This window comes from Anser cygnoides, chromosome 1, assembly GCF_040182565.1.
Source record: "Anser cygnoides isolate HZ-2024a breed goose chromosome 1, Taihu_goose_T2T_genome, whole genome shotgun sequence".
Taxonomy (NCBI): Eukaryota; Metazoa; Chordata; class Aves; order Anseriformes; family Anatidae; genus Anser; species Anser cygnoides.
In genome coordinates, this window is record NC_089873.1 from 46160102 (window position 1) to 46185766 (window position 25665).

General features: G+C 36.8%; 1 protein-coding gene across 5 annotated transcripts in view; it reads right to left on the reverse strand.

Annotated features, from left to right (window-relative positions):
- The window catches only part of ANO4 (anoctamin 4), a 221241-nt gene that overhangs the window by 82157 nt on the left and 113419 nt on the right, over positions 1-25665 (reverse strand). For 4 of the 5 annotated variants that reach the window (XM_066994321.1, XM_066994322.1, XM_066994325.1 and 1 more), the window contains 2 exons: positions 21077-21213; positions 14858-15016 (listed from right to left, as the gene is read on the reverse strand). In XM_066994321.1, the coding sequence (XP_066850422.1) occupies positions 14858-15016; positions 21077-21213 (296 nt within the window). The remainder of the gene's footprint in view (positions 1-14857; positions 15017-21076; positions 21214-25665) is intronic. The other variant, XM_066994329.1, reaches the window with a different exon arrangement.

The following is a 25665-nucleotide window of genomic DNA, read 5'->3' on the forward strand; positions in this document are numbered from 1 at the left end:
AGGCAGGGCTAAGAAGCAAACTCAAAGCGCTCCACAGGACAAGCCAGTGCTGGGAGACCCAGAGTGGGAGAAGCAGGACAAAAAGAATTACTTAGTTCCCCCGGTGTGGCTGAAACAATGGCTCAAGCAGGAAGACCTTTAAGTGTTAAGTATGAGCTAAAAGTATTGTTTGCCATATTTTCTGCTTAAGTTCCAGTACCTAATCCTTTGCTAAAGTAGGATGTGTTTGCTATTTTTATTATTATTATTTGGTATTTTTAGTAACCTCAGGTGAATCTGAAAAGACCAAGGCATAGCACCTTCCCAAAGGCAACAGATGCAACTAAAATGGGTCCACATGTCCCATCTAGTACCAGTCTGGGATTTCCAAGAGTTGGGATGTGGGGCTGGAAGGATCATAGGGTGCTTGTGAGTGTTAAATGTGGGGAAAAAATCCTATATCATGCTCCCATGGGGCTGTTAACATAATATGTCCTGGAAAGACGGCAGAAGTAAAGAGAACTCTTGACTCTGGAGAAATTAAAACTGTCACCCATCCACCCCATTGTTTTGCTTTCACCATTCTAAAATGTAATTTTTGAACATTATTTGTCTGCAGTACTTTCTGTGGAATACAGCATTATTTTACTTACAATCAAAATGAATTTCTGAGATCTCCAGGTTCTGTAGGCATCAAGATCAAAATTAAGAGGTTAAGGGCATTAGAAAGATATCATTTTATAAGCTTCAAGATCAAAATTAAGAGGTTAAGGTCATTAGAAGCATATCTTCCCTTTGTTAAAGACATACACTTGACTGAGAACAATTCAATTTCCAAGAGGCTGGGACCTCAAGAGTAACACAATGTAACAGATCAGTGCTTTTGGATATTACCTGGATATAGCTTGTTGACAGTGCTCTAGGGCTTTATGGACAGTTAGTGAGAATGTTTTTTCCAGCCTTCAGAGAGGTGTATATGCACTTTTTAGAAAATACAAATTGTAAGTATTCAAGAAAACCTGAAACATATTCATGCTTCCATTGCAAGTTTTTAGGATGTGCATGTGACAATCTCTGAACATGGAATGAGAGATGGATGTGCAAGTAGTTCATTCACTTCCAAGTATACTCCGATGAGATCTGTACCAAACTGTGGGTCTGGCACTGTACCTCAGACTACTTATCTAATTGTACTTTCCTGTAGTCACAGGAAGTAAAATGGCAGTGCAGTGAACCTGACTACAAAGGCTGCTGTCAGTTCTTTTCTGCACCAGGGTTCTAGTCAGGGCTTTAGAAAATCTGGTTTTCTTTTATATTAAACAGTATCTGATGGAAAATGTCCTTACAGGTAATCTATGAAATAAATTCAGAATAAAATCAGTAAATAAATATTTTTGCTAGGTATACATAGTTAGTCCTACAGGAACCTTTCAGTGATCAGCTGTGATGACATTTAAGAGAACTGCATTTTATTTCAACACAGAACTGAACAAATTATATGAAAATGAAGAAAATTGAACACTATTTTTAAAAATGTATAGTTAAACACATGAAAAACTTCAATTTGATTTAACTTCAAAAGTCATAGTCCACATGAAATAACATGTTTTCATGTGTTTCTGGATTATATAAGCACTTTTAAACATTCTGTTGTCTTTTTCCCCCCATTTTCTCTTTCACAAAGCTAAATCTTTCTAAACAACTATCATGGCATCAAACTATCAAACACCTAATTTTAAAAATTCAAAAAAGTTTTCACATTTTTTTTTCTCAGCTAAAACTGGTTGCCCCCTGATTTTACTTCTAACAGATTTGTCTTTACAGTGGGGCTGTCCTACCTGCATCACATTATAGTGTATTGCTGTAAAGAAACATCAACTTCTTTAGCTCATGTCCAGGAGAAGAATGCAATCCCAGCCTGGGGCATCACTCCTGAGTTTTAACGCTGTGATATTACATATCCAGTGATGTGCAGTGTTATGGTTATATATGTTTCATCTCTGGTTTTGCTAGTGATTTCTTGGGCAAGCGGATGTTTTCTCTGTGCAGTTTTTCTTCAGCACTGAAATGGGAATGACACTTTCTTCCCCACAGTTGTGATGTGTAGACCCTGAACAGATGTTCTGTAAGTGCTTTGAGGGCCATCTTGCAAACAGTAGATTTGGAAATGGACTTTCATTCCCTCTCTCCTTCACTATCTTCAGTTATGTCATACTTCATATATATATAAGATTTGTCTTAAGATGGTAAGGGCTTGTGCAGTATTTCTAAATGTATTTTATACCCAGATTTTTTATATGGGAGCTGTACAGTGAGAAGATGTCTTTTCTTACTTGTCTGCCCTGATTTAATGAAGATATACCTCCATATCTTGACACTAGCTTCTTAATGCTTAATAACCGTTATCTTTTTCCCCCTCTACTCCAAAACTCCAATATGTTCATCTTCCCCATATCATTTTCACTTTGTGCCTTTTGGCTGGTGTAATGCATTAGAAACACACATGGATTCTGTTTCCTTTTGCAACATGGACAAAAAAAGTCCAATATTTAAATGTAAATTGACATAGAAAGCACTCATCAGTTCACAGTCAAAAAAGCATAGAATAGGAGATGTCAAAGACTGGAAAATCTGTAGAAGCATAGTTTGGGGGGATGGGTGTAGAATTGAATGTTACAGTTGTCTCACAATTCTGTTTGCTGTTTGTTTTACACTCTACCAGTATGGGGGTGACCCTACAATCCATAGATCTACTCATGTAAAGCTGCAGATATCACCTGGGGACAAGAAGAACAAAAATGTGTATCTTTAGCAGTTTAAAGCTATGTTGTGTGCCATATATCTGACCCAGTTTCCCCTGCTGGACACTGGCAAGCTGATATATTTGCATCAAAACTCTGGTTCTATCATGGCTCTAAACCCACTAATCCTGAGAAGTTGCCTGAAGGCTTAGTCCCGAAGAGCAGACATCACAGGTGTGATTCAAGGCAACTATGTTTAGAAGTCTGCACTGGAGAGGAACAGGCACCTTCAGGGTACAATTCACTTGTTCTATTTTAGCCTTCCATCCTAGATTGAAATGAATTGCTGCCCAGAAGGACCTGTTACTTCCCAGCCAGATATCTATTTTGCAAACAGCCACAGTCAAGAAGATTTTTTTTTTCTTCCTCTTTTGGGTCTCTGTACCTTATTTTCACTGGGTCCCCATTACCCTCCTTCCTCATCATCCACCCCAACTTCTGCAGTAGTGTAGATACGCTAGTTCCTATAACTCCACCTTCATGGGTGGCTCTAATTCACTCTCCTATGAATTTCTGAAACTAATGATAAAATCCATAAACTTGCACTGGGTTATTGACCCTAGGTACTCTAGATAGAGTAGAGTACAAGCTTCCCTCCAGACAATTGCTGTTTCAGGACATTTGTTTATCCCGGTGCTGTCTCAGAAAGCCACAGTTTCCAATAGCAGTGGCACTCATAGTACAAAATCAAGAACATGAAGGGCCAGGTTGTATTCTGCATTGAGCTACATATACAGACAAACAACAACAGCAACAACAACAACAACAAAAACAACTTCCAGCCAGCTCTTCTATGGCAGTAAGAGTGCTTGAGCTTCTCCAGATTACCCAGGAAGAGTGGTCACAGATCTGATTATTAATTTGTGAAGGGCATAGGCACAGAAGTTTAGGAATGGAAAGACAAGTTCCTAAGTGGAGAAAAACATATAAAAAGAAGTGTATGGTTTTGGGAATTTCTGGAAGTTAGGCTAACATATACTAAAACTGGGTCAATAGCTGCCTTTCACTTAAGACAAATGTAAAAAGTATTTGGGATCCTGTTTGGAATGGATATATATAAAAACAAATGAGAAAAAAAAAAGGAAAAAATGAGCAAAATAAGCAGGAGGTTGGACTACGCACCTCCTGAGGTCTTTTCCAAACCCAATTATCCTATAATTCTATGAAAGGGCAGGGAAAGAGCCAGTCCTCTGGACTAGGCATGAGTGCTTTGTGATATGCAAACAAACTTGAGAGACACAAGTCACTGCTCACCTAGTCAGAAGAGGTAGATGTGCATACACTGGGAGGAGGAAAAAATCACAGTTTTAAAGAAACAGAGCTGGTGAAGAAAATGATCCTAAGAAAAATCTTTAGAGAGGGAACTTTTTGCCTCAGAGCTGGCTGACAAGTGTTCAGTATTATGAGCAAATAAAGCATCTTCCAAGTGATTCCACCAGACTCTAAGGAAACTTTATACATTTCTTTTCAACAAACAGGATTGCAACAAAGGTAGAAAAAACTTCCTTCTGCTTTTCACTCCCTGGTCAAAATAGTGTGCAGGGTTCTTAACTGGAGCATGCTTCGGGTTACTTGGTGAAGGGATTTACAAGCCTAATCTGTAGAATAGTAGAATAACTCTAGAGCTGTTAAATCCCCATAAGGCCATCAAATTAAGGTCTGTTTCAAAACAGTTTCATATGCCTGCATTACAACAGATCAGAAAAAGTGATGCATGTAAACATGCCTGCATAGCTTTCTCCTGAATGTGGACAGCTTCTATTTTAAATAAATAAAAAAATGCATTACAGTAATGTATTTTATTGATGTTTGGTAATTGAGAAAATCAGACGTGAACAATTATTGGAATCATAAGAATGTCTTAAGTGTCTCATTTAAATTGATATTTTAAAGGGAATGGCCTGAATTAAAAAAGGTAGCATTAGACCGATTAAAAAGACTTCATGTAATTTTCCTCTCTCACACATGCACAAATAATAAGAAAAGAGATGAAAGTCACAATATATTCATTAGAATTTAGGAACTGCCGGTCACTACCAGTCAAGCAAATAAACTAGCTGATATATTGCTTTCAAAAAACATTTTTCCTTCTGAAACTAAGCCAATTAAACTAAAAATGTGAAAAGAATACACTAAAATCAGATGAATGGGTTGTAACAGCTCATTATGAAAGATAATTTTCCAACCAATTTAATTTTAAAACCTAAATTCAAACTCTTACATTTTCTACATAATGAAAAGGTTTATATTCAATGGTAGGTATGTCACTTCAGAAACACAGAAAGATGTAGGAAAACTATATACTTCTACTTCTTATGTATAAAAGTATGTGAAAGTCCTTGATTATTGAACCCTTATAACCAGCATATAATGGCATTTTTTCAAAATATGATGTTTATAAACCAACCTGAAAGAAGGTAAAAAAAAACAAAAAACCCACAAACAAACAAAAACAAACAAAACAACAACAAACAAACAAACAAACAAAAAAACACCCACACCACTACCATCAAAAAAAAAAACAACACAGAAAACAAAGAGAAAATTTCCCCAAATCTACCAGTCATTAAAAATAATGGTAATTTTGCATTTTACAAGATGGAGTTATATTTTTGAAATTCCAAATGTACATGTCTCTATTGTTTTCTTCTGTCTTCATTCATTTTCAGTGTGGAGGTTTTCTTCTTTTTGAATAGTTTTGAATTTTAAACAGATTAAAGAAATGGTTGTTACAAAAGTAACCTCAAAGGTCTTATATTAGTGCTTGACAATGGAGACTTCAGAAAGGAGAATCAATCTTATTTCTTATAAAAGGAAATATCTACTTGAGTCTATTAACAGAAACAACAAGCTACACCTAAGAAAAGTAGTAAGTACTGCACCATGAAACTCTTCAAGAGGAAAGAAATGGGTTTCTAAATTGTTCCACCTACAAGGCACTTTTATAGATTCTTTCAAAAGCTTTCATGTATAAATACAAGTTGTCTGTACACAGAAGAGAGTTTTGTAAATTAGATAGGACTGTAAACAGAAGGACATGACTAATTAGGACAGAGGTTTCAGTCAATGGGCTATCTCAGAAATGTTATTTCCTCAGCTTTATTAAACTGAATTTACAACATCACTTCATTACCAGTCTGAAACGGCAAGAAACGAATACATATATATGCAGTGAATAATGTTGGTTTTAATTTGGGTCCAGAGAGCCATAAACTGAAACATCTTTGTCAATAAAGTCTGAGCACTGAGGTCATTTGACTAGCTCTATTTGTGAGGCTGCTACTGCAATTTAAATACAGTTAATCCAAGGCGCGCAGCACCAGTACTCCGCTCACTCCATGACTGAGCTAACCTGGCATACCAAAGAAAGAAAGTGGCCGATGAGAGGACTTGGAGCCCCTGTGCCAAGAGACCATGAGGAAGGGAATTTTCCTCTCCAGAATCATGCTGCCCTCCTGGGACTGCTTGCAAGGGGTGCAGCCCTACACCACTTCGTGCTGCAGGGGAAGACTCAAACAATCCCTAACCATGAGGGTACTACAGGTATTTGAAATCATCACTATTTGTTCAGAAACATAATGCAGTAGATACAATGCCATCTTTTCAAAACAAGCTCAATGCCAAAATCACCAACACAATATGAGAACCTGAAACACACTCCTGGCATTTCCATATACTCTGTCTTTCTGCTCCCTACAGACAGCTCTAGATTTCTGCTCATTAAGACAGCACAGTCAGGGAGAGTTGCAGCAAGCCAGTCATGTCACCTTTGGGCAATAAAAACTTTCACTGTGCATTAAGTGATTGCAGCCTTGTGGATTAAACTTGGTCCTGATGCCACTGGCATGCAAATAACATCTCAAAAATAATTGCCGTTTAAGAGCAATTACTGTAAAGGGAAAGGTGACTTTTGACATATAGGGGACATCTCATATGAAACATGTACTGTGTTTTTTAATCTATCTCCTGTCTGTTTTTTCCCTTGAGCTTGGTGTCCTTCAAAAGTTTTTTGACATCCTGATTTCTAAAGATTGATGACAAGAAACTCTTTGACAAAAAAGCCTACTCAGCATTTCTGAAGGAAAAGAAGTATCTCAAGGGCCTTTATATCCTTTTTCAGTTACCAACATATTTTCTATATTACCTCTGCACTTCATGCAAAAGCTATAGGTTTTTTTCAAATGTAAAACAAATTTTCAGCAACAGTTACATCCAATTTCTTAGTCTACTAGCTTTACATAGTCCTGTTAAGGAGTTTGTCAACTCAAAACATATATATTTCAGGGCTCCCTCAATCATTCAAAAAGGTAATTTTTAAAAACTGTTCACTGAAATTTGAGTTCAGACTCTCTCCATCCAGACTTCTATGAAACTCCTTAAATTTCTATTCAAGATTGTCACTGTGCTATTCAGTGGACATAGTATCTGAAAGTTAAAATAATTTCCCTCAGAGGCCCAGGTAGCTGGAAACACCTCCACTGTTCAGTGCCAATGTTTTTTGGTACAGAGCACTCTCTGGAAAAATACATCTGTTTATTCATACCTACACATTTTTCTGTAGAACACTGCTAAAAGAGACTCCACTTGCTACTTGCACCAGATAATTAACTCACAATAAATCTTTGGGAGACTAGTCTGCTTATAACTTGTTCTGACTGAACTTGGATGAAATGAACAGCCTTATGTTTAAATTAAATAGCTGGAAGCACTTTACTCGTAATGCTTGTGGTGGGCTTGTATTTCAGCCTGTTACCCTTTTTGCAGGAATAGTTTATGTCACTTTGATGTCTCCATCCATGATTTGTGGATGCAATCAGACACAGTGCTTAAACATTAAATAACAAACTGCACCTGCTAATGATGGGATATTATGCTGTTTGTGAAACTGAGCTCCTGCAGGCTGTGTAATTTGTACTGTAAGTTCATTAGCTGTAGTTATTTGCATATGGAATAATAAGATCAGGAAAGTGAGAGACTGAAATAACTTACTAGAGTGCATGAAAGCACCATGCACTAGAGTGCATGAATGGTTGGTATTAGTTACAGTAGTAGATCAACATTGAACTTCTCCTGATCTTCTCCAAAGACCAAAAAGTCCTAATGTTGCCCAAATGCAAGTTATTCATACTGGAGGATATCCATGCCACTGTTACTCACAGCTTACTGTTACACTCATTGTAGCTCTAGCACAAAAACAAAATTCTCTCCCATATGTCAAGTGACTGGAACATCTACATAGTATTTTTCATTATCTTCAGATTGATACTAGCTATCCTTGTTTTCAATGTGCCTATACTTGAGAGCACATGTTTGTGTGCCCAAGGATGTATATGGGTAATTATGGACAACTGGAGGCACTGAGAGTAATTAGAAGAAGGAGGGTCTTCCATCCTTATTAAAAAGAGAAAAGAATGGGAAATAACTTGATTTTATTTCTTCTTGAAAATATCCTTGAGTATGTTTTAAAATTAAATCAGCATGGAAAGAAAGAATGTATAAACTGTAATACATACAAAACCATGTAATTTAAAGTGCATTAACATGAAAAGATCCCTCAGCTGACAAATAGTTGCAGAGCTGTTGACTTAAATGATAAGGTGACTGCCAGCAATCTGCCCCATTGCAATCAAAGAAGTCACACATTATTATAGAACAGAAAAGGAAGATATGAACTGTGTCAGAAATAAGAGACTCATTAGGTCAGCAACCCTTTTAAAATTATTTTTATTTATTTATTTAATTTTTTTCCTAGCTGGAGCTATATAGTTTTTCCTAAAAGGAATCCTGGTAGCCGTGAGTGACATCCTCCATGTGGCCTGACCTACCATGGCTGTGCAGTATGGGTGATTATCACCCACACAGTTGTTCTGGTGCTTCCTAGTGGCAGGGTATATACTGCACAAGCATCACACTGTGCATGCACACAGATATCTTCCTCTCTAAAAAAAAGGCTCAGACAACAGCAGACACAACATTCGTGGTGGAAACTTTCCCTAGACACCCTTTTCTCTAGTGGATAGTGTGTTTGTTTTTTTTTTTTTGGTATGTGCAGAGTAAGTTCAACATGACAGGGGAGAGATATGAAGACCAAAGGAAAAGAACAGCTAGGAAAAAGGATTACCTGGCAGAATGATTCACCTGACCTACACCCTGCTCCTGCCCATCACATAAACTATCCTCGCAAGCTGCAGATAGTTACTAGGCCAGAGGCTGAGCACTCTTATAAACTGTATGCCTTGACTAAATTAACATCTATAGCAGCAATAAATTACGTACAAACCATCGTCCTTTCAGTAAATGAATAAACTGAAGTCATAACTGAAAAAGAAACTTATAGTCACTCAGAAGGCACTGATACTTTATTGTGCACTGCTTCTCAGGGAGAGACAAATTACGTAAGCTAAGTTTATAAAACACCTTTTCTCACTCAGCCACTTGGGGACTGGGAGTCAGCTTAATTCTTTTCTGCCCATGAACCACAATCAGCAGCAACATTTATGTAACAGGACCCTCATGAACAATTGCAGTGATGACGCACAAGCTAGAAAAAAGTGGATCAGTCTGACATAATTGTTCTAGCTCTGCAGTACTACCAGCAACAAGAAGAAAAGTAGTAGATGTCATTTTTTGCCAGAAAGAAAGATGATAATATTTGACTGTGCTCAAGAGGAACAGCTTTTGATTGTGACATCTCATATTCACATCATCACTTTCTGAGCATAACTATATTTAAAGTTTCAGTCTTTGAAGTTCCTGTTTTTTTTCATACTTGTTATTTCTAACTTTTACCTCACTTTGACATGGTCATAAGTCTATTTTGGTTTTACACTCAGGGACAAGCCAAGAGTCACAGAGACACTATATAGTGTGCTCTTTCTGTCATCTGTAATTTCTCACAACATTCATCATTTTAAACCAGTCTTCAAGTTGCTGCTAAATATATGTCTCTTACTGAATACATGTTTCTAGCCCCTAAAGTCCTGCCCCATTAGCGCAAAATTACAGCCACATTAAGAGAAACTGCTTTATAGAACTACTGCTACCTCACCATGAAGTAATCTATATCTGTCTCCAAACTTGAAAGTCATAAAATAACAGTATCCTCTAATTATACTGCATCAACTACTGGAAAAGATCTTAAAACAAACATTCAGGTACAGCTTATGCCTGATAGCAGATATTTGTTCATACAACAAAAGTGAAGCTTATATTGAGCTTTTTTCCCCTTTCTTTCTTTCTTTCTATTTTATTCTTTTTCTTCAGAGAACACCTATTGTATACACCAGCTGCATATCTGCTGCCAGATGTTGCCCCAGAAATGTCAGCTCCTGCTTGAGGCATGGAGTGAATGCAATTAGGGATGCCCTGGTGACAGCTTGACACTTCTGGTAGCAATGTTTAAATTTTTAATCAGGCACGCAACACAAAAAACATACTGTTTGGATAGTTCCTGAAAACTGGACCAGCACACTAAAGTAACATCTTTCATGTGGGAGACACAAAGATGAATGTAGAGGCAGAACCCCAAATAGATTGACTGCTTTCTGTAAAATATCATAAACTACTTCCTGAAACATATTCCACGTACAATAACCGTGACAAGACTTGCTTTTTAGGGTGGTAAGCAATGCTATTGCTTTAAAGCAGTTCATTGGTTTTATATTGAAATATGAGTATACATAAATATGCAAAATATATGAAATATATAAAATACAGGGCCTGAATACTACTTTCGCTACTTAAGTGAATAGTTTCCCTTTACTAAATTTCTATTTATCAGTTTCTACTGGGGTGTCAAATGCCTTTTCAAATAAAGTCTGTATCAAATCAACTTACAAATTATAAAGTAAAAATTTGAGACACAATTATTAAGGAAAATTTATTTAGTACATTTAGTGGTACAACTGCTCTATATTAAGTAGTTTAGTGAGAAGCAAAAATAAAATAAAAGAGATCATGCCAAGCTCAACTTAAAAGTAGTCTATTCCTAGGGCTACACGGCTAGATCCTACCCAGCATCAATTCTTTTTCTATATACAGTAATTACTTAAATCTAAAATGACCCTCTTTTTTTCTCTTTCAAGAATTACAAATCCAAGGGTAGTTTGTTTTTGTTCAACCTAGGTAGATTTCTTTGCAGTACCTTACCTCTGTCCTGCATTTGAATTGCATTGTAGTCCAGTGTAAATACATTGCAGGTGAACAAGCAATGCCTGTTAACTGTTCCATGATGGCTACCTCTGTGCATGATCTATTAGTGTAGTATGATTTAAGGTACCTTATTAAAAACTGTATCCACACACCAGCACAGCATAGTTACTGTTTACAACTTACTTCTACTTCACCGTTTAGGATAGGAACTAAAATATATTAGTTGAAGCTGCAGCAATAATTTAGGTTAGGGGAACTAAGCTGGATTTGGACCGAGAGGTTGAATTTATAAATCCTTATTCCTATGAAATATCCATGTGCCCAATGTAATCCTGACTCTTCATTTTCTCTTGCAAATATGGGCTTTCCACAAAAAAAAGCTGGGTTTTTATTGTCTCAGAGGGATGAATGCTGTATTTTGAATGACAGAGACAATCTGCATTTTCTCTTTACATAAAAGAGAAAAGTAAATGTTTTTCTTAGAGTCAATAGGCTGATCTTAGTCTCAGGGTAATCCTGGACTTGGATGAATATGAAACATACCCTCAGAATGTGGACATTCATTCTCTGTCTCCTGATAACCATTTGCCGGTTAACTCTGGCAGGCACGAGTCCTACATAATATTTACAGAAAGTACCAATTCCTGTTTGCAATCTTATAATCTTTGGTAAGAACTTGCTTCATTTGAAGACTGTTCTCTCCATTCTGCCCAATACACAAGCCTGTTTCAGAGTATTAAAAAATCAAAACAGTGAGGTCGTCAGGAATCCCAGAGCCAGGATATCATACTTAGTTACCTCTCTTGTGAGAGGCTGTAAAAAGGACAAATAAAGATAATAAATTTTATATCTCACTGAAAAGAAAACACAGTCTCTCTTCCCAGAGTGACCTATATTTTGCATTAACTTTCTTAGAGCTTCTGTGTACATCATCACATGTGTTGGATGTGATCCATACTGGGCTGGGACAGCACAGTAAATCCTATACGAATGGACTCAATATACACAGAAAAGCAAGGAGAAGGGTCACAAAAAAATCTATGCTGTTCCACTACATTAGCATTCATTCTTAGACCTCTGTTTTCCATACTTTCACTAATTCAGTGATCTATTCCTTGCTTTGAGATCCCCTTGTTGTTTACCACTGGTTATACAGAGCACAAAAACTGGAAGAACTTGCATAGGACAATGCTGTGGTACAGACAAAAAAATTTGAGTGTGAATTCATTGGGCAATACCTCCAAAAAGTTATCACCATTTTCTACCATCAGAAACATATACCTGTTCAGGTCTTTCTTAGCTACATGTTCCTATTATTTTGCCTCAAGTTATCTCAACAGTCATGAATTCATTTCAGATTTACTTTTTCATTTCATACAGTTAAGTAAATATTTCACTCCCTTCACCCAACATTTCCTAGGTATTTTGCTGTGTTATGCTTCTCAGCGAGTCACGGCATTGTTACTGAGGAATGTGGTTACAAAACAGCTGTGTGAATTGCTCTTTAGGTTTTCCTCTCTGCCACTGATTTCACTTTAAAAAAAAAAAAATAGGACTAGCGTGTTTGAATGTCAATATATAGGCAGCCAGAAGCCAAAGGAGAATGAACCCAGCACCACACAAAATTCATGGAATATTAAAAGTTTCTTTCTTTCAGTCCAGCAATTACAACCTGTTGCCTCTGTATAAGTAGTCTGGCCAAAGAGACAGAAAATTCTCTCATTTTATCTGTAAGCAAACTTTTCCCAGTGGAAGCAATATGTTTCATCAATTAGAAAACAGACCTGCTGTTAAAATATTCCAGAACTGAAATTCATGTCAGTAATCTCACCAAAAAAGAAAAGTAGAAATCATGAGAAATAATCTAGGCATTAACAAATCACACCACTTAGTTTAAATCTAAATGTTATTCAGCACCGTTTTTACTCTACAGAAAGTGAAAGAGAGTGTACAATGAATGTACTTATTTCCTTCAGGATTATAATTCAATTTGGAAACTAAAATGGTCATAAAATATACATGTTAGGTTTTAATTTTTAGGTCAGAGTCATACGTTTAAAAAGATTGGTATCCTAGCCTGAGTCATGTAGCACAGCCTCATTTTGATCGTTCTGAGTTTAGGAAATGTACAATTACTGATGCTGGCAAGAAGTCACACCAAGGCCAAATGAGATTAATAAGAAATAAAACTGCATGTCAGTAGCATAATAGAAACTGAAATGAATAATCAAATAGGCAGAACATTCATGCAGCCAAGGCAGCAAACTCCAAGTAAATGGGCTTGAAAGCCACAGGAAAAGTCTATAGTAAGCACTTAAATCATTAAGTTGAAAAAGCTCTCTGTACAGAATGCTGCAATAAGTTTCATAATACTTAAATTATAAAATGATTTCATAACTTTCACTGCTGAGCTTAGCACAATAGTAAATGGCAAGATCTGCAAAAATCACAAAGTAGCAAAAGAATGATTCAAAACTGTTGGACAGATTTATCAATTAGGAAAATTCATTCCATGTTCACTTTCTGTCCAAACTTCAGAGACATTTTCAGTGTCTCTCCTGGTGGAAGTAGAGCACAATTCTAGGATGTGAAGCTGAACAACCACAGAAATGCTCCCATGTTCTTAGGTCTCAGGTTACAACTCTTACAGACAATGGTACTTTTACAGGAAGCAAAAGTAATAAGGGAACGATGGCTGCCATTTAAAGCATCTAGCAACTACTGCAGCATCCAAGATGCTAACTTCCAGGTTATTTCAAGGAATGTAACTGTATGGTATGGTAACTGATGTAAACAGTGACATGTATTTATACAGTTATATCTACCAGTAACTGTTCATTCATTCACTTAAAAAAAAAAAAAAAAAAAAAAAAAAACAAGGAAAAGAAGAAAGGAAACATTGTCATTATACTGGAGAGAAACAGCTTCCCTTCCATCATTCCTTCCCCTGGTATTCTGCGAAGGAGCGTGCCTTTCAAGCACACAGGCAGAATATCTATACATATACCAAGTATTCAGTGACAGAAGGGGAGAAAATGTACAGCACTTACATAGTTGACCAAAGCCTGTAACCTGAAAATTCCCGTACCATTTGCATCAGTGACAGCACAACAATGCATATCAATATCAGTGTAAGATGGTCAAGCACTAGTAAAGCTAAGTATTCAGAATATCTGTTCTACATGGAAGTGAGACTTAGGTCCTGTTTAAACATGCACAAGAAAGTTTAAGAAAGAACATCAGCAAAAAAGAGTCTCTTTGAGCCCTGTTCCTGCTACCTATCTTGTCAATACACTTTTAGACAGATTACATTCATTTTATACTCCTGTCCAGAAAAGATTCACTTTTTTAGGTCATTGTGCTAGAAATAGCATTGACATAAAAGATTCATATGTACTGTTCAATTATTTTGATGTTTAGGATTATGAAAGTAGGAGAGATTTTAGTCTGTTTTCAAGCTACCAAAATACCACCTAAGTTCCTGTGCCTAAGCTGACAGGAAAAGGAATGCAGGGGTCTTTGGAAAAAATCCCAAGAACCTCAGCAAGGAGTGGAGCAGGAAGGTGGCTAAAAGGAAAATGATGTGAAGAAGTGCAGATTGCATTCCACAGAATGTAGGCCATCCAAACCCAGCACTTTTTTTCTCTATAGCACAACTCAGTGGATGAAATTCTATGGCCTACTTGTGCATCAGGTTGAAAAAGATGACTGTAATGGCCTGTTTTGGCCTTCAGTCCATGTGTCTGATTTTCCTTCAAGCTATGCTTTCCTGCTGCTCTGGCAATAAGTAGCCTATATTTAGGCATGTTTAAAAGCACTTTTCCACTACTACAACAAAACAAAGAAGTTTCAGAGTAAATACAAACCATATACTGCCCAGCTTTAAATGTTGATTTTTATTTTTTTTTTCAGGGAAACTCTCTTACCTCTTTTTCCATCTGAAGTCCTTCTGCCCTGATATTTCTCTCAAATACTTCCCTCTTTTCTGTCTGTGGATTGGATTTTCGATATACCAGGATGTAGTCAATCCGACATTTCCCATCTCTAAAATATAGTCCATTGGCTTTGTTTTTGTCAGGTACTTCCTGTAAAGAGAAAGTTAAATATTTCAGTAAAGTTAATTAGCCTTGGTAATTGCTGTATCACCATTTGCATCAACAATTTTCAGTAATACTCAAAAGGAAAGATAAGGAATCAGAACAAGTCGTTCAAAATCGTTCGGTGTTTTTCATACAGTTGTCTGAAGTTGTCTGAAAGGACTACAGACTTCCCCAGTTCAAAATCAGGAGGTCTTCTTAGGTAGATATTTGCTGAGACAGAGATAGGAAAGAACAGAGAATGCAAGTCAATCTTCCTCCCCTGTCACTTTCCAGAAAATGAGTAATAACTTCTTACAGAGAAGTTCTCTTCAAAGCAGAGAATCACATAATTGAAATTTAAATTTGAAAGAACTTAGTATGGTAGAATACGCATGAGAAAAATAAACAATGGCTTGAACATTCACTGTGCTGAGAAACACTAAAACCTGGCGCAGAGATTCTCGTTGCTTTGTGATAACAGTAGTTCCTCTGCCTCACAGGACACAGAAAAGGAGATGAGTCTTGTACCTACCTCACCATACCTCATCAAACTAACTACAGAATTTTATTGGTTTATGAAAAAGCTGAGAAAACCCACTGAATTTATTTGAAAATAATTCCCAGTGTTTGGTCTAACAGTACATAAATTAAATATTATTTCTTGGCTATTTCCAGCAAAGAATGTGTCTGTTCAAAAGTTTGCTCTGAGAGAAGGAAGCAAGATGATTTCACTGTTAAGAAGAGGTCAGGCGGGTCCCTCTCCTGAGATCTGAGAGGCAAACTGCTGGTCTTTTTTAGAAATTCATGAAATGAAATTCTCTACAGCTTCTCCTCGCAATTTAACACTACTTCCACATAATCCAAATCTTGCTCAGGGGTTAAGCTTTTGCTTTCAAACAAGTTGAAATTGTGTGTCAGTTTGTGAATTCGGACTTTTTCATATAAGAAATTTACACAGTGAATGGAATACATGGCACTTGATATACACAGAAACAAACAGCTCTCCCTCAGAGGAGGATAATGGGCAGGGCCTCCGGGGATCTTAAGATGAGTTGAACTCCAAGCTGAAGGGAGGATTAGGCTAATTCCTCTTTCTTTTCCTACAATTTGCTAAGTCATTCCTGCCATAAAAAGCCATGCCCAAAAATGTAGGATCTTATCTCTGAAAAAAAAATAAAATTCACCTTTCACTTGTAGGAAAAGTAGGAAATTTTCAAAATACTTTCTCTTAGGAGAATTGCTTTCTGATTTAAATCACAAAACATGAACATATTTACCATAATAATAATAGGTCGTGTTCTTACTGAAAAATGAAAAAAAAGAATATTCCCATTCAAGGAGTTCAGTGTAAACTGCTTTCCTGATTCTCAGTGTGCATTTTCTTTTAAAAACAAACAAACAAACACAAATGAAAGCATCCTAAATATCCCATCCCTTTGGTACACCCTGTTTACTGAAGACAGAAAGGCAAATTTTTCTAAGATTCTTTTATTACAGTGCCTGACTCCTGACACAGCTTAATACAGACTTGATATAGTGGGAACAGTTCTTTGGGCTGAAAATGAAGGCAAGAAAAAAGATTTAAGCCCTAAGGAAATAACAGTAACAAACCATTTATATCTATACTGCATATCATGCTGACAAATGTTATTATCAGGATATCAGAAGTATTTTTCACAGAGCATTAAATATGAAAACAGCACAGGAAGCACAGTCATTTTTTTTTCTTTTCTGTAAGCTATCTATGTTGGGGAGACATGAAAAACCCAAAAGGGTATTTAAACAAAAGGGTACGGCAGGAGATTTAGAGTTGGGGGCAGCTTGGTGGTCCTGCTCTGATTGCTAAGCCTTCTACTGAGCCATTCTTCCTGTTCTGTAAGTCCCACAGACACTATGTGTATTTTATCAAGTAAAGCAGTGCCATAGGAATGGGCTCATAGAGTAGAGTAAAATAATCTGGGCAGAGGGCCTGCTGTCCACACCATATAGGCTTGAGGGCTTACTTTTGGTCAATTCTAATTTGGTTCATGAGACACACTGGCCATTATCAGGTGGATTACATCTCACCCTTGTCTGCACTTGGAAGTCCTTTTTATTTTAAGAATATAGTATGCCAAATCCAGAGTGATTTGACTCTATTTGACTGGTGTGGACTCTGAGAAGAAACCCTTGCTGTTGCCCTCTTATAGCTGTTCTAGCCTGTAAAGAGGATTTATAGACTGAACTTGTACTTATAAATACTCTGAGGATGCAGAGATCTTATATGATATGGAGACACTTAAGCTGGCTTTGCAGCATTAGGAAATAGCAGTTGCAGGGCTTTTGCAGTGTCCACAGTATTCCTGGCTTCCACTATTCTAGAGACTTTTCTGCCATCTTGGAATTCACCCTTTCCAGACATTGCCTCTTCTTTACCTCTGTCATGACTTCAAAATTCACTTTTCCTGCACTGATTAAAAAAATAAATAAATAAAATCTAGAGCTGGGTTTGACTGCAGCTTTTATAGTCCCACTTTTGTAATCTATTTATGTATGTCAAATCTCCATTCCTTCACCTGAAGTATGCCAAAAGATAGTAGCAGAACACGGAAGACTTCACCTAAGCAATAAGTTTAGTATTTCTGGCTATCTGCAGGTTTAATGCAGTACGCATATCCAAAGTTGTGTGATTCAGAACTCTTTTTCAGGAACACACTAGTTCCCATATCCTCAGACCCTCAACTGGCAGCTGTTAATATTCATAGGCATATGACTCATACACACATACATGCTTGGAGGTCTTTAGACTAAAGGTTTACTCCAAATATTTCAGTACCCCAAATCAGAGAATTTGTAATCCTGACAGCTATAGAGACATAAAATGAAACTTTTTAAACAAAAGTGTAGTTAAGAAAATAAGGAAATTCAAAGTTTTATCTGCAGGTCTTCTAAAAGATAAATCAGAATGGACTCCAGTGTTCGCTAATTTAATGACAGATTATATTTTTTCTTCATTGCTAGTTATTTTGGTACTTAGTCATTATCAATATGAGTGTTCAATTAAGATTAGATCCTTGAATTTTAAAGAGATCATCTTTTCCTGTTGTTTGTGGCTACTTGAAATTACAGTGCCCTGCATGCAACTTCACAATGGGTAGAGGTGGTTAATACTTGTGGTGACTTATGCGGAAATAGAAGCCAGAACTACTCAGTTTTTACAGCACAGTTCTAATCAAAATAGAAATATATTTTCCCCATGTTTTCTTTTTTTTGTAATGTCATTCTACCCATTTAGATTATAATTTTGTGGATACTGCAACTGTATTTTTTCATATATCTTCACTGGTCAGTATATTCTTCTTGACATCATAATATATTTAATTACATGGAGCTTTTTAAATAATGAAATTATCTATGCTGCAAAATCAAGTGCCTAAAAGTTAAAAAGTAACAGATTTGTAGTTTTCTGTGAAAGCTTAAATAGTGTTTTTCTATAGCCATCCTCATCACTGAAGAAGACAGGGATTTGATGGAAAACTGATGTAGTTAGCATATATTCTGGTAAATAGACACAAGAAAACTGAGCTGAAACTGGGTATCAGAAGTGCCATAAAGAACATCAGAATTCTTATCTGCAATATGAATAACAGTTTTTTGGCCATATTCTCTAGTGCAATTTCCAATTTATAACAAAAATTGTTAAAACTAACATTATTTTGCACTATGTTAATAACACTACACCCAAATATCATCAGAATTTTGAGTTTAGAGTGAAGACTGTAGGGGTGACTTCTACAATTTAAATATCAAAACTACTTAAATTAGCTGGAATCTCAAGAATGGGGCATATACACTAATTTAACTTGAAGACAGATTTTATACCAGTTCCATTATTCTGCATTCCTTAAGTACGGAAGGGTAATTTAATACTCCATAAAACAAAAAGCTGAATTCATGCATACCTGGAGTACAGCTCCTAAACCATTTTTACCTTTAATTTTTATCCTTCTTTCTGCTGCATTTTGACAATACGTCCTAGGATTTAGGTTTTAAAATGTATACCTAATACCTTATGTTTTTTAATCAATGCTAACATGGGAACATGTAATTTTTAATTCAGCTGTGTCTGAATGAAACATAAAACTAAGAAATGATGTATCTTTGACCAAAGGGCAAGCCAAATCCTTATCTGGCTCTGTATCTGTGAAGGAACTGTTGATAAAGCTCCATCCATAAACTGTTCCTGGGATCTTCTGGTCAAGCATTAACAACTGAAGCGAACAATATTTTATCTTGTCAGCTAAACAAACTGAAAAGAAACCTTTGTATTTTTTTTCTCCAAAGTTTTTGTAATATAAATTCATTTTAATGGATTGAAACAGCAACAGCTAAACAGTATCATTTCATTCTGCAGTTAATCAAGGGCCTACATGGACTTTGAAATATTTTTCATAGGCTACAGCATCCCTCAGCTCCAACTAAGACTTTCAATTTTCTGGTATTTTTTTTCTCTCCTCCCCGCCCCCCCCCCCCTTTTTTTTTTTCCTCTTATACATATACATTACTCTTTTCTACGGTTATGGGTACACAAAAAAATAAATCCGTTCAACTAGGAAATTTCTCAGACATTTTCACTTTCCCTTTAAAAAATAACAAATAATACATCAAACAGTTGAAAAGTGGTTTAGCAGCATTGCTAAATTAACAGCAGCATATATTGCTCTCTGTCATCACTTGTCCTCTTGATCATCTTCTGTTTAGCTTTCCTCCTCAACATGCAAAGACCACATACCTTTCACTCCATCCTTTACTTAGACACCATATGGTACATGATCACAAAATGCTACACAGGAATATTATGTCAGGTTACCCTATTATAATGCAAGCAGGTGAAGAGGGCCCTTTGTAAATTGCATGGGAAGCTGGGGAAGAGCAGTGAGAGAAGGGAAAGATGAAATTGTGAGCAAGGTCAAACATATCTCTGGATGGCCTGAATTTAGTTGCTTTAATTATCTGTCTAAACATTCCAGGAGCACAGCTCTCTGAACGCTGAAATTCTAGCACAAGGAAAATCTCTGACTCTTCTAAGCAGTGTTTTACAAAGTAGCTTGCACCACAAAATACTTTAGCTCCTGAAAAAGACACTGTCTGTCATTATATCTCATAAATTGTATCTAAACCAGTAAATAAAAGAGGGTCAGGGCTGGGGCTACAACAATATTTTATGGTCTTCCATGCTTCTTAATTGTTAGTTATGTTTCCTGACAGTTCTGGTCTGCGCCAGTCAGTGCTCTGCCAAAAAATCCTCAGGCACAGCTTGGAGGTAACAACAGACCACTCCAAGTAAGTAGTCTGGATACAGCCACACTCCTGAGGCAGGGGAAAGGAGGCCTCAGGGCCAGAGGTGAGTCCCTTGACTTTTCACTTCCTGAGGAGATAGACCTAGTGTCCATGAGCTGTAGGGCAGTCAACGTAAAGTTAAAGGGTACCATGTTTTTTTCTGCATGAAGGACACAAAATAGAGTTTCAGCCCAAATTTTCATATTTAGGCTATAATGTTTTGCCTCCATTAAGACTTTATTTAAAAGGGACTATGCGATGAACATACCTGCCCAGTATGTTCTCTGCATCACCATTATGCACCATCAAATCTCTTCTGTTCTTTATTGGATGGGAATGTGCTACGTATTTGACACTAAGTACCTCTCACAAGAGATTTATGATAATTTCTCTTCCTTCCTTTCGCCTAAGGGATTAATATAGGCAAATATTTTCCAGTGTTTTCAGAAGCAGTAAAACATTAGACTTCGCTGGTTCAGAAAACAAGTAGACAACAAAGGTCTGTATAGACATTTCAGTGGGTATGCATGAAGCCAGCAAAATCTATTTTGAGCTTGAGATATTTTGTCTCAAATTACGATTGTAATATTAAAATTATAAACAAAGTTTATAATCTTAGAATGGAAAAACAATCCCCCTACCAAAGGTCAGATAAAAGATGTCTTGCAGAGAATGAGATTTTAAATGAAACTACATTTATTCCCTTTTTATAATGACCATCATATTAATAATTTTCTGTGTTCTTACCTCTCCCACTACTTCCAACCTGCTGGCATCATCAGAAGTACTGGTCAAGTTACCATGGTGAAGCAGGGAGTCATCATCTTTGGAAGGGCTGTTCACACCTTCTAACTCATCAAAAAAAATGTTGACATCCTTAGCTACTAAAAACAAAAATAAAAACATGTTCGAATCACATTTGAGCCAAATGAAGACACTGAGTGTAACACATCAACAACCCCACTTTTTAGTTCTGCTCTAAGTATCTATGTTAAGCTTAAAATCTCCTGATGCACATTGATGGAGATTTAGGATACCATAGTACCTCTCTGATGTCAAATAAGTAATCATCTGTCACAGTAAAACATACAGTAGCTATTTGCTTGGCTTCTCTCTTGGGATAAGTAGCTAAATGATTGCTTTCTGGATTATTATGGCCTCTGAAAATTTATTTCTATAAGGAAGATGTTTTTAACCTACTACAAAAAGTATCCAGTTAGAACTTGTACAGATCTGTGGCAGAAGACCTCAGATAAGTACTACTACTTGAAAGACACTGAATAAATGAGCCTGAGGAGATGATTGCCTTTGTACAATCTGGTATCTTTTGGTACATGTAATGCTAGCACATTCAGATCTACCTACTGCACAACCCTCAGACATGCGTGAAACAATAGCTTAAGTCTCTAGGACACTATTTTAATTAAAACCAACCAGCCAAATAAAACAAGCAAACAAACAAACAAAACAAACAACCCCCCGAACAAAAACAAAAACAAACAAACAAACAATGGAAGGCTAGGAATGTGTTAGGTGCTGGCACTATACTCAAGATCAGAGCAGATTTAGCTTTAGGGTGACATTCCCTGCTCTGCTGAGTAAGGAGGTGATGTGAAGCTGTGGGCAGAGTGGCTGTGCACATCTGTAGTACTACATAAGGGTCATGGCTTCAAAGACTGAGTAGCTGTTGGATGGGAGACACGGGGCAAACAGGCTGCAGTCAGAATGGTCCACTGCTGCACCCCGGAGGCTGCAGATCTGGGGTGAAAGGATGCTGAAAAGATGCGTGTGGGGAGAAGAAAGATGTCTCTGCTGAGGACCAAGACTTAGCTGTGCAGACTTCACCTCTCCAGCCTCGTGTTTCATAGGCAAAATTCAGAATTATGACAGTATAGTCACAACTATTGGAGGGAACCTGCAAGGTCAGCTGCTGAGCCTCTTTCCCTGACTAAGGCAGTATCCAGTAATCATCATTCCTGGCAGAAATTTGTCTAGCCCACTATTCCTCATTGTTTTACAAACCTGACTGACTTTCGGACTCTTTCTGTTGTGCAATATCCTCCTGGTCCTTTTGCTTTTCTGCAGCTCCCCTAAGTATGTGACAGGCAGTTGTAATTCCTGTTGATGTGAATTTATATTAGCAGGGAACAGCCAAAAATCTCCTAATTGCTGATGGCAATTTAGCTCCATTTCTATCTACTGGCTGCAGGTGTAAATTCCCATTCCTTCACTGTGGAGAGACTGAAGAGCTGCCAGAAATTAAAGGCCATTAACTGTTACCCAGACATCATGAGCACTTTGTGGCCTCCTTTTCACCCTTCCCTTCTTCATGGGGTTACAGCCTAGTTTAAGAAATCTTTTTAAAAAAATCTCCAGTGCTACAGACTCCACAGTATCTGCAGGTAACCTGCTCTTCACTATCACAAGCCAGAGAAAATTTTCTTCATATTTGTCCTGGATATGAACATATGCTGCAATTTATATATATTATTCTTTTCCTGTCAATCACAAACATTGCTCCCTTTTTCCACCAGCCTTGTACAGTATCTAAAGTCTGTTATTACAGCTTTAGGTAGATAAAAAAGAAAACTCTATTTAAAAATTCAAGAATTCTTCTTCATTTTTATGCACATAATGAAGACAGTGTCAAGAACATACCTTGCATTTTAGATTGCAGTGTATTAGCTTGTGAGGCCACTAATATTTTCAGCAGCAACAGAAAAGTATTTATATCCAAATTAATCCACCCTATATACTAGGCTAATGAACCAACCTCACCAGTATAATTTGGAAGTCAGAATTTTTAATACTTTTAACAGCATTTTTTTTCCATCTAGGCATCATAACAATAAGAAATTCTGTGCCCGTTTAACTGTTTTTAGGATAACTTACTACTCAAGTTTAACAATTTTGGATTTGAACATTTCACCCTGTAAAATAATAATCTGGATGTAGATGATGACCAGCTTTTGCATACATGTTCATATGAGAAGAATTCATCTCAATGCTCAACATAAAGAACTACTGGAATAGAAGAAATTTTGAATTAATTTGAAACTTCAGTGAACTGAAACCCAGAGGAGCGCCTCCAAAAAAAGAGGTGCATTAACCTGTATACGATCAACACTTCAGCATAGTCTGAAAAGAATTGTGAGAAAAAGAACCCACAAAAATAATTAAACAGTGAAATTCTCTGAAGATTATGAGAGACCTATATCTATTGCAGACACAGGCAATGAAAGATGTAGAAATGAAAGAAGTTTTGCCTGTATGCTGTCCTCCAGGGAATTTGAACTATATGCTCTTCCTGCTGTGAAGACTGCCCTGGTATAACTGATGAGACATTTGAGATACTAAAATTGCTGCTTCCTGAAGTGCCAGTAATGCTTTGGCTTGCAAAACAGATGTTTTTAAGTGGGTGTTTGAAATACACAAGTTGGTGTGTAAGAGAGTGAATATGTTTGGGGGTTTCAAGCAGAGAATTACTGGATTAATATGAGGTCTTGTGAGGAACGCAAAATCTTATTTCAAGGTCATTTTAAAAACCAGCCCATCTCAGCAGAGAGTAGAAGTTGTGGAAGCAGTGAATCCCAGCTGGCTAGTGAAATTAGCTACTGGGATCTGTCCAGACAGCCTGTAGTAGAAAACTGCTTATATCAAAAGTACACAGATAATTGGCATGCAGGTTGGTAGCTTCAGTAAACAGGATAGTGGAGAGTGTTAGGGGGATGGTTGGCCCAGATGATCTTGGAGATCTTTTCCAACCATAATGATTCTATGATTCTGTGATAGAGATGTGCTGAACTACCTTATCAGCGCTAAAGGTATCTATGACTCTCTTCCAGTCATGGTAAAGTTATGCTACTGGTGAGAATGTGGAGATCTGTACAATGCACTTCCCTTGCTGCTTCTCCAAGATAAACTCCTAGTATTTCAGTCATGGGCCCTAAACATGGGGCTGAAACATTTGCTGAGAACATCTTTCTACCCCAAATCTCATTGGACAGTTAAATATATTGTTTAAAAAAATATTGTTCCACAAAACCAAATAAATAATTAAAAAAGCAAATTCTAGTTGCATCACTTTAATAACGGTGATGGTACTTCAAATCCGACCCTTCTGCTGGCTGTACCTTTCTCAGCCACTCCCCTCCAATGAACATGAATAGTCTAACACCGCTGCTAAAGTCAAAATCAGGGCTCCACTTTTTCTGTTCCCCTCAGACCGCAATATAAATATATAGATATCCCCAAATGATTTTAACAGAATGATATGTAATAATTTTATTATATATATGCTTTTGACCTATCATTTGGGAGACAGACTGCTGCTAGTATCCAGTCATGACTTTTTAGGCAATGAAATTTAACAGCAATACACAGCAGCATGTATGTTACTACAGGAGAAATCAAGAACCCCACATACAACTTTAGATCAGCTTCATTATGTAAGTTCATTTCTCTCTCTCATGGGAGGAAAAAAAATCAAAATTACTTTATAATTCAGAATACCTTGAGGAGTTAAAAAAATTAGTGTATATAAATATTTTTAAACCAAATGTAGCAGAATCACATATTCTGAAAAGCGAACACTAGGAAATTATGAGCAAGAGTCCCTGTGAGAAATCTCAGTGGTTCTAAAAACCTCTTTGGACCAGGAGGCTGATTTAGGTAGTGCTCAAAAGCAAGGTAAGATAATACCGTTACCTTCTGAGGATGGACACTCAAAACCCAAAATAAGAACATTCATTCAATAATAGGACCTGAATAATACTTGACAAGATGGAAGTATTATGTTTCTGTTAATTAACATCTCTTCTATCATCAATTGTCACACCATGCCACAGAGTACATTCTAGTTTTGGATAATGCAAGTTGTAGATCAATATTGCAGAAGCTGCCCTTGGGAGACTTTTAGGCCTACCAGTAACATTGAAGAATGAATTTCTTTAAAACTTAATATTTGCAATGTTTATAAGTGGAGAGCATTTCTATGTGTAGATGGTGGTGAAAATCATTGAGTTTAAAACCACTAGTATTGGAGAATACTCCTTAATAAAAACCCTGAGTAAAAAATACCTGGTTTTCAGAGACTTGGGAAGCAGAAAAGTTTGAGTATGAAAAACCAAGACTCCTTCTGCATCTTGTTGTGCTACATGCTATGTTTTTACTTCATTATGGTGGATTTTTTGTATACAAACATTTTCCTTAACTCAGTAGCCTGCCAGGTACAAGACAAAAATGTTTTTGCAAGGTGGGCATCCTAGAGTGACCACAGCCCAGAACTTTTTCTCATGTTAAGTCTTAAATTCAGTAACTATGCAGTGATAAATTAC